Below are 12,719 nucleotides of genomic sequence, written 5' to 3'. Positions count from 1 at the left end.
ATAGAGACTAAGGGTCAGTTTTTTAAAGAAATTTAGGGGCCTAACTCCCACTGAAATCAAGGGAATTAGGCACCTATGTTTAAAAATCCTGGCCCTAAATGACTTGCCTGAAGTCACAAAAAATGTCTGTGGCAGAGCAGGAAATTGAACCCAGGTCCTCAGAGTTCCAGGCTAGCACCCTAACCAATAGGCCAATCTTCTGAAGGCCTGTATGGTTAAGGCTGATGATACAGAGTCCACCAGTTGCAATCCAGGTACCCCATCTGCCTCCCCTCTGGGGAGGCAGATGTATATGATCTGTGTGGAGGAAAGGGAGAGAACGCTTGGGGCAGAGCACTGAACAACATATGTGCTGGAACTAGGAGTGCGGGGGGTGCTGTTGCATCCCCTGGCTTGAAGTGGCTCCCGTCATATACAGGGTTTATAGTTTGGTTCAATGGCTCTCAGCACCCCCACTATAAAAATTGTTCCAGCACACTTGCTGAACAATAGCCAAGTTTTAAAGCACATTATAAGGCTTAGCAGCATTGTTCTGCAGAGTCCCACTTGGCTGTTTCATTGAATGTAAAACAAAAAATAATATTTACTAAATGGAACCAATGAAGCATACCTAAGGCTTTGTCTACACTATGCACCTTTCAGCGACACGGCTGTGCTGCTACAGCCGTGCCACTAAAAGGCGCACAGTGTAGTTGCCGTTCGTCGGCGGGAGAAAGCTCTCCCACCAACAAATATCTTCCACCCCCCATGAGCGGCAGCAGCTTTGTTGGCAGGAAAGTGCTCTTTTTTTTTTTTTTTTTTTAAAACACCTTGAGCAACAAACGTTTTGCTAACAAAGTTTCAATGTAGACAAAGTCTAAGGCTGTGCAAGCAACAGAAACTAAATGGAATTTGTATGGACTCTACCATAAAAGGACACCAGTATTTCCCTCTCCTACTATCACCACAAACTTTGCTTGAGTTTTCAGGCTGGATCACTGGTTGTCTGACCCTATCTCTATGAGATCAAGAGGATTAGCAGAACCCATTTTGATTCATTTTCTCAGAGGAATTTTGATGCTTTCTTTTGCAACATGGCATTAAAACTCTCTTACTGCCCCATCTGTTAAGACCACATTGGATTTGATGTGGGGGAACAATGGCCTTGCAAGACACCAGGATCCAAGTTAGTGTCAACACAAAAAAAGGGAAGAAACAACCTTTAAGACTTGTGGCAGTTGTTACATACTGCCTAGTGACAAAATAGTACATCCTCACTAGCAAGGTATATGAGAGTCTGAACAAGAACGTCCCAGAAATATTCCAGTTTGTGAAAACAATTTTAAAATTACATCATTCCTTCAGGGTTCAAAAACAAAACACATTAATCTTTTCTTGAATGTGTGGTATGTATAAATTGGCACGTAGTTCTGTTGAGATAAAAGAAGCAAGTTCTTTAGGGATAAATTACCTTTGATGGAATGGAAAAGTTGTTCAATAAAAAAAGTTGAAGGGATAAAGTTTAATTTTTGAATTAAGGCATTGATTCACCAATATGTGCCTAATTTTAAGAATGTGAGTAGTATTATTGACATTAATGGAAATATTCATGTGCTTAATATTAGGCTCCTGCTGAATTACCTTGCTTATCTGGGGCGTATACAAGATTTAGATGAAAATTTAAATATCAAGATTTCAAAGTGACCAGCTTTATTTTGAAACTCTTTCTGAGGAAAGGAAAAAGTAACCTAAGAGAGTCTAACAACTACATCTATTTTGAAAGAATATGAATATATCACCTGCCTTTCGTCTGAGGAACTCAAGGAGTTTTACAAACTTCACAGCACCCTTGAGAAATGGGTATCATCATATCTATTTTACAAGTAAGAGGCAGCATCAGAAACAAAACAGGAATCAATTTGCTGGGGTTATCAGCAAGCCAATCCCTGCATGTTCGGGTGCCAGTTCAGCGACAGAAGCCTATAAAGACCAATGTGATTTACACTAAATATCATGAGAGCTTCCCTAAATCTTAAGGCGACTGCAAAATAATTTCCCAAAGAAAAATGGTGAAAGGCTCATCCCTGGAAATACCTAAAACTAGACTGGACAAAGTGGTAGAAAATAACTAAAGAGAACAGTCCTGCATCAGTGAGTTGATCAGTTATAGGACATATGTTTTGTTTCCTTGCATCTCTAATTGCTATTAAAATTCTCTAGGATCCTGGGGAAGAAAGGTAGAAGCTTTGGTTTAGTGCTGCATAAATGCAAGCCTGAAGCAGTTACAGTTCCATGTTAAAATGTCAGTTAATATGCTCAAAAATACATGCAGATTTCTGACAAAGAGTCATTCCCACTCCATTATAAACTACCTCAACAGAAGCCCAGATTATTTCAGCCAATAAAAAATTATTTTTGATAACTTTTTTTTTTAACCTTGTCAGATCAGGTTGGCTTCATGCATCAGTTTAATAGCCTCTCCCCAGCAGCCCTTGCGTAAACCCCCTTCCGCTGTGGGAGGTGTTGAAAGATAAAGGAGCCTGAAGCAGTTCCCATACTGACTTTTTGATAAATGCAATAATCAGCTTGCAGTTGTTTCACAATGTCAATGGCATTAAACTATCAAAAGATGTTCTTCAACAAGGGGGATTACACTGTCATCTTTCTTCTTAATAGAATACCTTGTAATGAAAATATTTGTTTTTTGACCGCAAGAGGCTAGGAACCATGCAAAAAGTACAGACTCACAATTAATGCTCTAATGGAGGTATCTGTTTCTTATCCCATAGGAGTCCTGAGTCACATCTTGATAAACATGTTCTAGGTTGCCCTCAAAATGTAGTAATACATAAAGCAATCCTATGATTTAACACGCATGTTGTCATTCTCATAAGACACGTCCCTTCACAATAAAGCCAATTCCTTAGGAATATGCAGGATGCTATCCTAAACTTATACAGATGCTGTTCATTAACATAAGTCTTTTTTCAAATAGGGACCCTGGACATCAGACATTTCCAAATTCCATTCTCTCTCCGATACAGAATTTGTATAGTGAGTACAGAAAAGAAAACCACAGTATTTAAATTCCAGTCCAAAGCAACTGGCAATGTCTCAGGGTTTAATACAGATTAGTTCCTAAAATCCTCATCTCAAGGACTATTCCCTCCCAACGCTCCAAATGGAGTTAAGATAGCACATGATGTAGGACTGGTTTGGTCAGTTCTGGCCCAAAATGCCTTTCTAAGTTAAGTAACATCTCCTGTAGGTCACTCAGTTTTACAGTCCTTCTATTCCATGCAGTCTGAGAGCGCTCAGTTACAGTGAGACAAATCTTAATATTACAATTATATTAAAAACATCAAAAATAAATGCATCAGTTACAACCTTGGTTATAACAACATCATGAAAAGCACCATAAATATTGGCACTCTCAGTAGAGAAGTGAAGGATTGATCTGAAGAATGATCTTCCTCTCACTCCTGAAGATGCTTTCTCTAGATCAGGGTTGAGTTACGTCTGCCAGGCTCACCCATTGCCACCGCCCATGATTTATCTGATCTTTAACGAGAGACCTTCATTCTTCAGGACTACAATCCAGCACCTTTCACCAGTACTAATTTCACATGGAAAGCTTCAGAGGCAAACCGAAGATCTTAAAGTCTCCAACAAATCTAAATTCAAATAAAATGTCTCAGCTCCATACATAACTTAAATATTCCTCACACAGAAGGGCAACAATTTAATTTCATACCTGTTGTAAGAACTTGTTACTATACACAGAAACATGAATATTTTTCAATGGAAATAATTAGTCATAGCAGCTGCAATTTGCAATATAAAGCATCAGACATGTGAAGTTATTCTGCCTTGCCACTGTATTAATTAATGGATGGGGAAAATGTGTTAGAGTATCAACTTTCAAGAACTGTAAGTTGATATTGAAATCCTACATCATACACCTTTACATTTAGGATATCATCAGAAGCCCATGATGAATTTATGGGCTAGTACTCCATCTAGAGCATTTATTTTCCAAATGTAAATCTCTGACATCCAATTAATTCTCTAATGCTTCAGCAACTGAATTTCAGTGCATTACACTGGACTCAAATTCGTTTTTATTATACCAGCAAGGGCTAGATTTTTTTTTAAAATGTCTTTTTACCTTTGCAAGATTGGTCTCTCTCAAAGCACAGTGTTTTATTATAAACTGCTGGCTTCCGGTGCCTAAATTTGCTTTGTACAGACCATCTTCTTATACTAAACAAAGTATTTTTCACTTTCCAAATTTCCATGAGAATGAACATCAAGCTTCCTAATCATGGATAACTAAAAAACAAAGTAAAATAAAATACATGATATACAGGCCAAAATCATTAAATTTGGATGCCTAAAGTCAGGCTCCTGGATCCACATTTAGGCATCTAAATGAAAATGGCCTGATTTTCAGATGTGCTCAACACCTGCAACTCCCAACAAAAATAAAAATCTTCAAAACTGCCTAATGAGTGTCAATGGGAGCTGCAGGTGTTCAGCACCTATGGAAGAAAATGAAGCCATTCATTTATTTTGGGAGACTATATCTGGTACGTAGATGTTTAGCTTTTGGCATCCAATTTTGGACATAGCACTTTACATTGCACTTTCCTTCTTCGAAGAGCTGTCAAAACCACTCAGTCCTCACAACAGCCCTGTGAAATATTAAATATTATCCTCATCTTTCAGAAAAAAACAAGGTATGGAGAAGCGACTTGCTTGAGGCCACACACAATGTCTGTGTCACTGAAGGAAGTTCCTGCCTCTTTGTCCTGATCATTGGACCTTTTCTGCCCCCAGGGGTGCTCCTCAGAAGAGATTCCAAAGTATGCATAAGATTAACTCTATTGTACAACAAAGCTGAAAGTACAATATTACCTGACATTCACCCCTAAACCCCAACTTTCCTGGTCCCATTTCCTCCACAATGACGAGGAATTAGGACTTTCTCTGTATGTCTGTTTATTCCACCTCTGCAGTCTCCTTTCTATCTGGGACAAGGTTCCTATGTCTTGTCCCATCCTAAGCCCTGCCAAACATGGGGGAAGAGGAAAAATTATTTAGGCCTTGTCTACACTGGCAAGTTTCTGCGCAGTAAAGCATCTTTCTGCATTGTAACTCCCCAGGTGTACACACTGCCAAACCACTTAGTGTGCAGAAACTTCACAGTTGCAGCGCTGTTAAAAAAAAAAACAAAAAAAACCAACAACAACAGAACACACCAACGAGAGGCGTACGGCTTTCTGTGCCGGGGGTACAGCACTGCAGTGCCAGTGTAGACACCCAGGTCGATTACAGCGCTGCGATTGGCCTCCGGGAGGTGTCCCACAATGCCTGCTCTTGCCTCTCTGGTCATCTGTTTGAACTCTACTGCCCTGCCCTCAGGTGACCAACCATCATCCCCATCCCATAAATTCCTTTGGAATTTTGACAGCCCCCTTCCTGTTTGCTCGGTGACACGTGCAGTGGTCTCAGCGCATCTTTCCAGGTGGCCATGCCTGCTCCATCCACCAGGGATCCCCTGCTTGGAGCAATGCTGAGCTGCTGGACCTCATCAGCATTTGGGGAGAGGAGGCTGTCCAGTCCCAGCTGCGCTCCAGCCACAGGAATTATGAAACCTATGGACAGATTTCACGATGCATGACAGACAGGGGCCATGACCGCGACACACTGCAGTGCAGGGTCAAAGTGAAGGAGCTGTGTAAGGCCTACCACAGGGCGCAGGAGGCAAACTGCTGCTCCGGTGCTGCGCCCACAAGCTGCCGGTTCTACAAAGAGCTGTGTTTTTTGGTTTGTTTCTATACTCCTGTTGTTGTTTTTTAATAAACGAATTGTGCTGGTTTGAAAGCAATCTTTATTCTATTAACTGAAAAGAAACGGAGCCCTGCAAAGCAACAGGCAATTTTCTAAAACCTTCATAGTGCATCGTCTGCACCAATCACAATCACCTCCTAGCATTACAAGCACTGCACTGCAGAGCATAGCAACCAATATTTGTGGCTTTCAGCTTAAAACTGCTGCCTCAAGGCATCCCTGTTCCTTATGGCCCCGCACTGCACCTCTCTAATAGCTCTGGTCTCTGGCTGTTCAAATTCAGCCTCCAAGTGGTCAGCCTCAGTGGTCCAGCCCTGAGTGAAGCTTTCACCCTTCCCTTCACAAATATTATGGAGTATACAACACATGGCTATAAGCACAGGACTATGGTCATTGGCCAGGGCCAGCTTCCCATATAGGCAGTGCCAGCGGGTCTTTAAACAGCCAAAAGCAAACTCAACAATCATTCTGCACTTGCTCAGACTGTTGTTGAACTGGTCCTTGCTGCTGTCAAGGTCCCCTGTGTTTGGCTTCATAAGCCACGACATTAAGGTGTAGGCAGGGTCTCCCAGGATCACAGTGGGCATTTCGACTTCCCCTACAGTGATCTTCTGGTCTGAGAAGAAAGTCCCTGCTTGCAGCTTCCTGAACAGGCCAGTGTTCTGAAAGATGCATCAGTCATGCACCTTTTCAGACCAGCCTGCGTTAATATCCATGAAATGCCCACACTGATCCACATGCGCCTGGAGAACCATAGAGAAATACCCCTTCCGATTAACGTACTCAGTGATCTGGTGCCAGAATTGGAATACAAGTGCCAAATATCTCCCCTCCACAATTAGGGAAGCCCATTTGTGCAAAGCCATCCAAAATGTCACGCACATTGCCCAGAGTCACCGTCTCTCGGAGCAGGATACAATTAACGGCCCTGCACACTTCCATCAACACGAGTTCAATGGTCGACTTTCCCACTCCAAACCGGTTAGTGACCGATCGGTAGTAATCTGGAGTAGCCAGCTTCCACAGTGCAATCACCATGCATTTCTCCAATGACAGGGCAGCTCTCATTCTCATGTCCTTGCGCCGCAGGGCTGGCTCATCACACAATCCCATGAATGTGGCTTTCCTCATCCGAAAGTTCTGCAGCCACTGCTTGTCATCCCAGATGTGAATCACGATGTGATCCCATCACTCAGTGCTTGTTTCCCGAACCCAAAAGCGGCGTTGTACTCTGGTCAGCATCTCCGTGAATGCCACAAGCAATCTCATGTCGCAGCTACTACACATGGCAAGATCAATGTCACACTCCTTTTGCCTTTGTAGCTTAAGGAATAACTCTGCTGCCACTCATGACGTGTTGGTCAGAGCGAGCAGCTTACTGGTCAACAGTTTGGGATCATTCCTGCAGCCCGAAGAGGCAGGGTGCGCAATACACAAACCGTTGAAAGGTGAAGCCAAATGTGGACAGAAGCACAAGGACTGCTGGGATGCAAAGCAATGCATCATGGGGCATTGGGACAGGACCCAGGATGCCTCCTGACCTCCCTCCGGCACTGTAACTCTGCCAGTATAGACATACCCCTAGTCAAAGGTTCAACCGCGATTTATAGGCACCAGGATGAGCTATGGGAGCAGGCCCCCAAGTAGTCTCCCTTCTCCTTTCCTTGCCCTCCCCTCACCATAGGCTCTCTCACTTTCGGGCCTCTCATGCGTGACAGAGGGATGCACCCTTCAGCCCTCATCCCCACGACAAAGCCCAAGGGAGTGACTGTCACCTGGGCCCAAGTGGCAGCTGCACAGGCAGTCTCTCTATTATGCTCTCTGTTCTATACAGCTTCTTATACTACACTCATCACAGAAGTATCTGCACACCTTCCTGAAGTGCATTAAGCAACTAACACGTCCTGTGTGGTTCATTTTCTCCTTCATCTTTTCCCTGGGGGTAAAGTGCATGCGTGGGGTTAGGTTTTGGTAGCGCTCGTTTCCTCCCCATTTCCACCTGCAAATTCTCCTATCCCTCTGCCCCACTGCTGGGAGGCAAACTGAATTCTACTCCCACCGGAGAGTTTATTAGCAGGGGGAAGGAGCTGATGACCTGACACAGTCTGCAGCTGCTAATCAGAGCTCTGAGACAGTCAGGAGCAGGGGCTGGGATGGGGGCAAAGTTCTCAAGTGCCTCCCCACTCACAACAGCAGTCCTGGGTACAGCTGGCACTCATGCATCTGGAAAATGCCTATAATTCCATTGTCACGTCTGCGAGCTGAGGGTGCAGAGGACCCAGACTCAATGCTTAACCAGGCAACTGCAAATTTGACAATGCTGTTTCTTACAAGTACAGTGCGAGTCCACAAGGGGGTCTAACTCTCAGCAATTACGTATTACACGGGTGATCTGTATAACTTGACAAGAATTCTGTTCTTAATTATTTTTCAAAGTCTGAGCACTACATTTATTACTATAGTCTTGCCTAAGCCTTCAAACTATTTTTATGAGGCCTTGAACAAGAATAATTTAGGGTCAAGTTAAACTTGCTAAATGGAATTATATCCAGTACAAAACCTTAGACCTTACACCCCAGCAAGTCCCAATTATCAGGGAGAACACAGCCTGGGACATTGCTGGTTTAATAAAGGTAGGGACAATGCCATCGAGATAAGGATTTGCCTATATTCAATATTTATCAATCGTGCCCTAATGGGAAGCAATCTGTTTTGATGTCCTTTTTACCCACAATTTGCACTTTAAATCCAGGCACAAATGCTTACGTTTTTAAATGACAGCACAACCATCCTTTTCAACTTTTTGAAGTGAAAACAAGGATGATCTACAGCACACAAAGTGGTATATATAGAACCATGGAAAGGTTTCCCCGTCACCTTTCAAATGCAGGTGAGCCAACAGTCACACAGAACACCACTTAAATAAGAACATACACCCAGGCTGCAGGACGAGAAAAGGAAAGAACAACATTCCATCCGAGCCAAAACAGACCAGAAGCTTTACATGGCTCCCGTGGTGGGAGATAATGATTAACTTTTTAAAAAAAGTCTATTAAGACAATGAAGTTTCCTGCTACACTCTTTGATGGATAGAGAGCACTCCATAAGGGGCCTCACTGTGACCCTGATTCAAACTATTTAATCATGTGCCTAACTTAAGCACATGAACAGTTAGTTTGTTAATGGAACTACTCACGGACTGTAATTTTAGGCGAGTGCTGAAGGACCTTTGTAAACTGAGGCCTACGTTAAAAGAACATTTAATTTGCATGCAAATAAAGTTATGCAAACAAAGGGTCTAATCCTACAAAATGCACTGGGTGTTCTACTTACTACCATAAGCAGTCCTATTGACTGCAACACAACTTACTATTATTACATATAGTGCTCACTACTGTCAGTTGTCCTGTTGTCATCAATAGGACCATTCCCAAGAGAGAGCACTAATCCCTAATAGGGTTTGCAGGATTGATCGCTATATGTAAACCAGTCTTCGGAATCATCAAATAACCCACCGTTTATTAGATCAATTTACAATTTAAAAGGACAGTACAGAAAGATAAGTTAGATAAACAAAATGCTGTTACCTCCATGACTAACACCATCCAAGATTACTAACATTGAAAGGGTTTAGAACAAAAAATTCTTGTTTACTTGTAACCATCAATACTCCGCATTTACTTTTTGCATTTTCATTAGATTTTACTACATAAACTGTTCTTGGATCTATGCACCAGCCCTGATGCTCTTGTATTTGAGCTGGAAATGCTGCAAGGAAATTACTAAATCAAAAAGAAAAAACTGTCTGCTCTGGAACTTAAAACAATTAATATGTCTAATATTAAGCTTATAAAGTTACATTTTGAACCTGACCAGATAGCCTCTTTAAAGCCAAATAAATAAATCTTGCATCAGATTTATACTGGCAAGAAGAGTTGCAGAAATAAAGGCACAATCCTGCAATCCTTAAGGTTTGTCTAAATGCTACTTTTATTCTGAGTGAGAGTGTCAACACAGGAGTTTAATGCCGTTTAACTAATCTGCTTTAAATTCACTTTTCTGAGGCTGGTCTACATTAGAAAATTTGACAGAACCAGCTACGTCGCCCGGGGGTGTGAAAAATCCACATTTTTGAAAGATGTAGTTAAGCCAACCTAAGTCCCCATGTAGACAGCACTAAGTCGATAGAAGAATTCTTCTGCCAACCTAGTTATCAGCTCGCAGGGAGGTGGATTACCTACATGGAAAGGAGAACCCCTCCCGTCTGTGTAGGAAGTATCTACACTGAAGTGTACACATTTCAAGTGTAGACAAGCCCTGGGTGTCCCCAGATAGACATGTCCAACTCTCATAAGTAATCCTTGTTCATGTGAATAGTCCCACAGACTTCAATAGGATTATTTGTGTGAGTAAAGGTCAAAGGATTCTACCAGGTGTACCCTGATTTCTACAGTGCTTTGCTCAGTAGCAAGAGTGGAGAAAGGAACCTTTATTTTTTTTAAGTAAGAATAATTCTGTTTTTTCTAACTACACATTATCAGAGTGCAGAAAAAAAGTAATGTTCTGATGTCAGAGAAATATTCCAATTTATTACCTGTGACCATGCCTTCCATTCTAAATGGCATGTACTGAAACCAGAGGTTGTTCAGGTCTGGATATCCTCTTAAACAAGGTAAATCAGCTCTACTATTAATGTGTTTTAAATACCTATTCACCCAACAAAAACTGAATTGATCAGAACAGAGTGTTAAGAAAATTTATCCTCTTACAGAATGAATATATACTTTCAATCTGCTAGTGTGTTTTAATACTAAATACGCACCTATTTCCTGTTAGAATTACTCATTTCTAACCATTCAAGAATAAAACATCACACAAAAGCACCTTTAAAAAAAATTAAGCAAATGTTCACAAGTTAACCTCCTAGATGTTGGAAGTGAATTTTTTCTTTTGATATAAATATTGTCTCACACTGCAGGTTTGAGCCTATGTATCTAGACTGAATGGGAAAAGTGCACCACACCTTCAAACATGGGGGATGTGATGGACGAGATTCATAAGGAAGTGGGCATATTAGCACCTGAGCTGAGCCACTTCTGAATATATAGGGCAACACCAAGGGCTATGCATGGAGGACAAAGGGTCCAATCCTACAAAATGCTAGAGTGCCCCTGTGAAGCGCTAAGCAACCTCAACTTCTACTAAAGTAATATATGTGTTGAGTGTGCTCAACAGTTCCCAGTAGTTTATAGGGTGGGGTCCAGTGTTTAACTTTTGGGAGGGTGGAAGATTTGCACGTGAATGCAAGTATTAACCAGATGTGATGTTTCTGTCTCCATCGTCTCACCTCCAGTCAAACAACTGCACAAAGCCCAAGTCTATCCCATCATCACCAAAATGCTACTCACCACAACCAAATAAAGGCCCCAATCTTGTTCCCACTTAAGTCAGTGTCAAAATCATCTTTGATTTCTTGTTGAAGATCAGTCCATAAACTCCCATAGAATCGTCTTGTGCTATGTATTTCCTGGTCTAACTGAGTAATCAGAGATTTCCCCACACCATACCACTCCTGTAGCTCAGTTCCAAAATAATATTTTAAATATCTGTGTTAGAACAGTCTCATACCACCACCCTCCTCTGGTTCCTACCATTCACCCATCTGGTTCCACAAGGCTATCAAGCACCAAGCCAGCTTCAAGCAATAGGCCAGGAGAAAATTCACCACCACTCCTTTCTGTGTCAAAAAAGATACTTCAAAACATCACTCCACCTAACATTGTTGTACTGGTGCCAGACAGCTTCGCTGAGAATTATCAGAGCTTTGTTTAAAATTTATCAGGCATATATCTGAAAGTCAATGAGAATTTACACTGGGATTTGCAGAGGCCTAAGGGAGTTAAGGCAACCGAGTCCCATATACTTGCAGTGCCCTCAGGCCCCTTGGAAAATCAAAGCCTTAAAATAATATACCTGCACACCCATGTGTCTCTCTGTGTTTTCCCCCTGGCTCCCAACAGCCATCGGGATAGGAATTGTCCACAACCATCTTTATCTGAACAAGTGGAAAAACAAAGAAAGGAACAAATGACAATGTGTTCAAAGCCGCCTCTGAAATACATGTTACCCTCAGAAGACTGAATTACAACATAATCAGAAACAGGATGAAGTCACAGCTGTGGCTGCAAATCAGAAACATACTTCCTTAAGTATGAAGCCTATGTCGTGGAATTGCGAAGTCTGCTATCTAATAACAGAAGAAATTTACAAGTTCCACCTCTTTCCCCTCCAACCAGAGATGACAACCTAAATACACAATATTTCAACCAAGAAAATTGGGGACATACAAGAGGCAATTTTACCCTGCGTACAGAAAACCATTCCCACTTCCTTTTTCAGTGTGGAGGCAATTTAATTTTACTGCTTTCAAGAAACTTCCTATTAGAAAGCTGTGGTTTCCAATGGATTTTTATTGCATTTTCCAAAGTTACATCATTGGAGCTGGGTATATTCCCAAGAGGGCTGAAGGGTCTAAAACTGTAAACTACTACAATAAATAATAATGAATATCATGGCTTATAAAACCTGTAATCTGAACACAGACAAAAAAGAATTTTCACCTTATATAGTTACCCTTCAAAATCTGCACTTTTCATGCTCCCCTTTGTTTGCCTGCCAAACGTGTACAGGCACAGCCACCAATTAATAATATTAACCATATAAAATATATAAACAATCACTCAGAGCCAAAGGCATGATTTTACTTCGGTTCATTTTAGGCAATGAGAAAAACTTAATCTCAGGGAAAATACATCTTGCAAAAACACAGCAACCAACAATAGAGTTGAAGTGATAAGCTACATGGAGACGTCTATATTCTTCACATT

General features: G+C 41.6%; 1 protein-coding gene across 4 annotated transcripts in view; it reads right to left on the bottom strand.

The window, feature by feature from the left end:
• Positions 1-12,719, bottom strand: part of CMSS1 (cms1 ribosomal small subunit homolog) — a 358,534-nt gene that overhangs the window by 198,898 nt on the left and 146,917 nt on the right. The window contains exon 2 of one of the 4 annotated variants that reach the window (XM_084645433.1): positions 11,806-11,887. The exons of the other annotated variants lie outside the window; for them this stretch is intronic. Coding sequence (XP_084501559.1) covers positions 11,806-11,887 — 82 coding nt within the window. The remainder of the gene's footprint in view (positions 1-11,805; positions 11,888-12,719) is intronic. 4 annotated transcript variants of the gene reach the window in all.

Source organism: Lepidochelys olivacea, assembly GCF_965140295.1.
Source record: "Lepidochelys olivacea isolate rLepOli2 genome assembly, chromosome: 1".
Classification (NCBI taxonomy): domain Eukaryota; kingdom Metazoa; phylum Chordata; order Testudines; family Cheloniidae; genus Lepidochelys; species Lepidochelys olivacea.
Note: the sequence above shows the minus strand (reverse complement) of the source record. Positions and strands in the feature narration are given on the sequence as shown.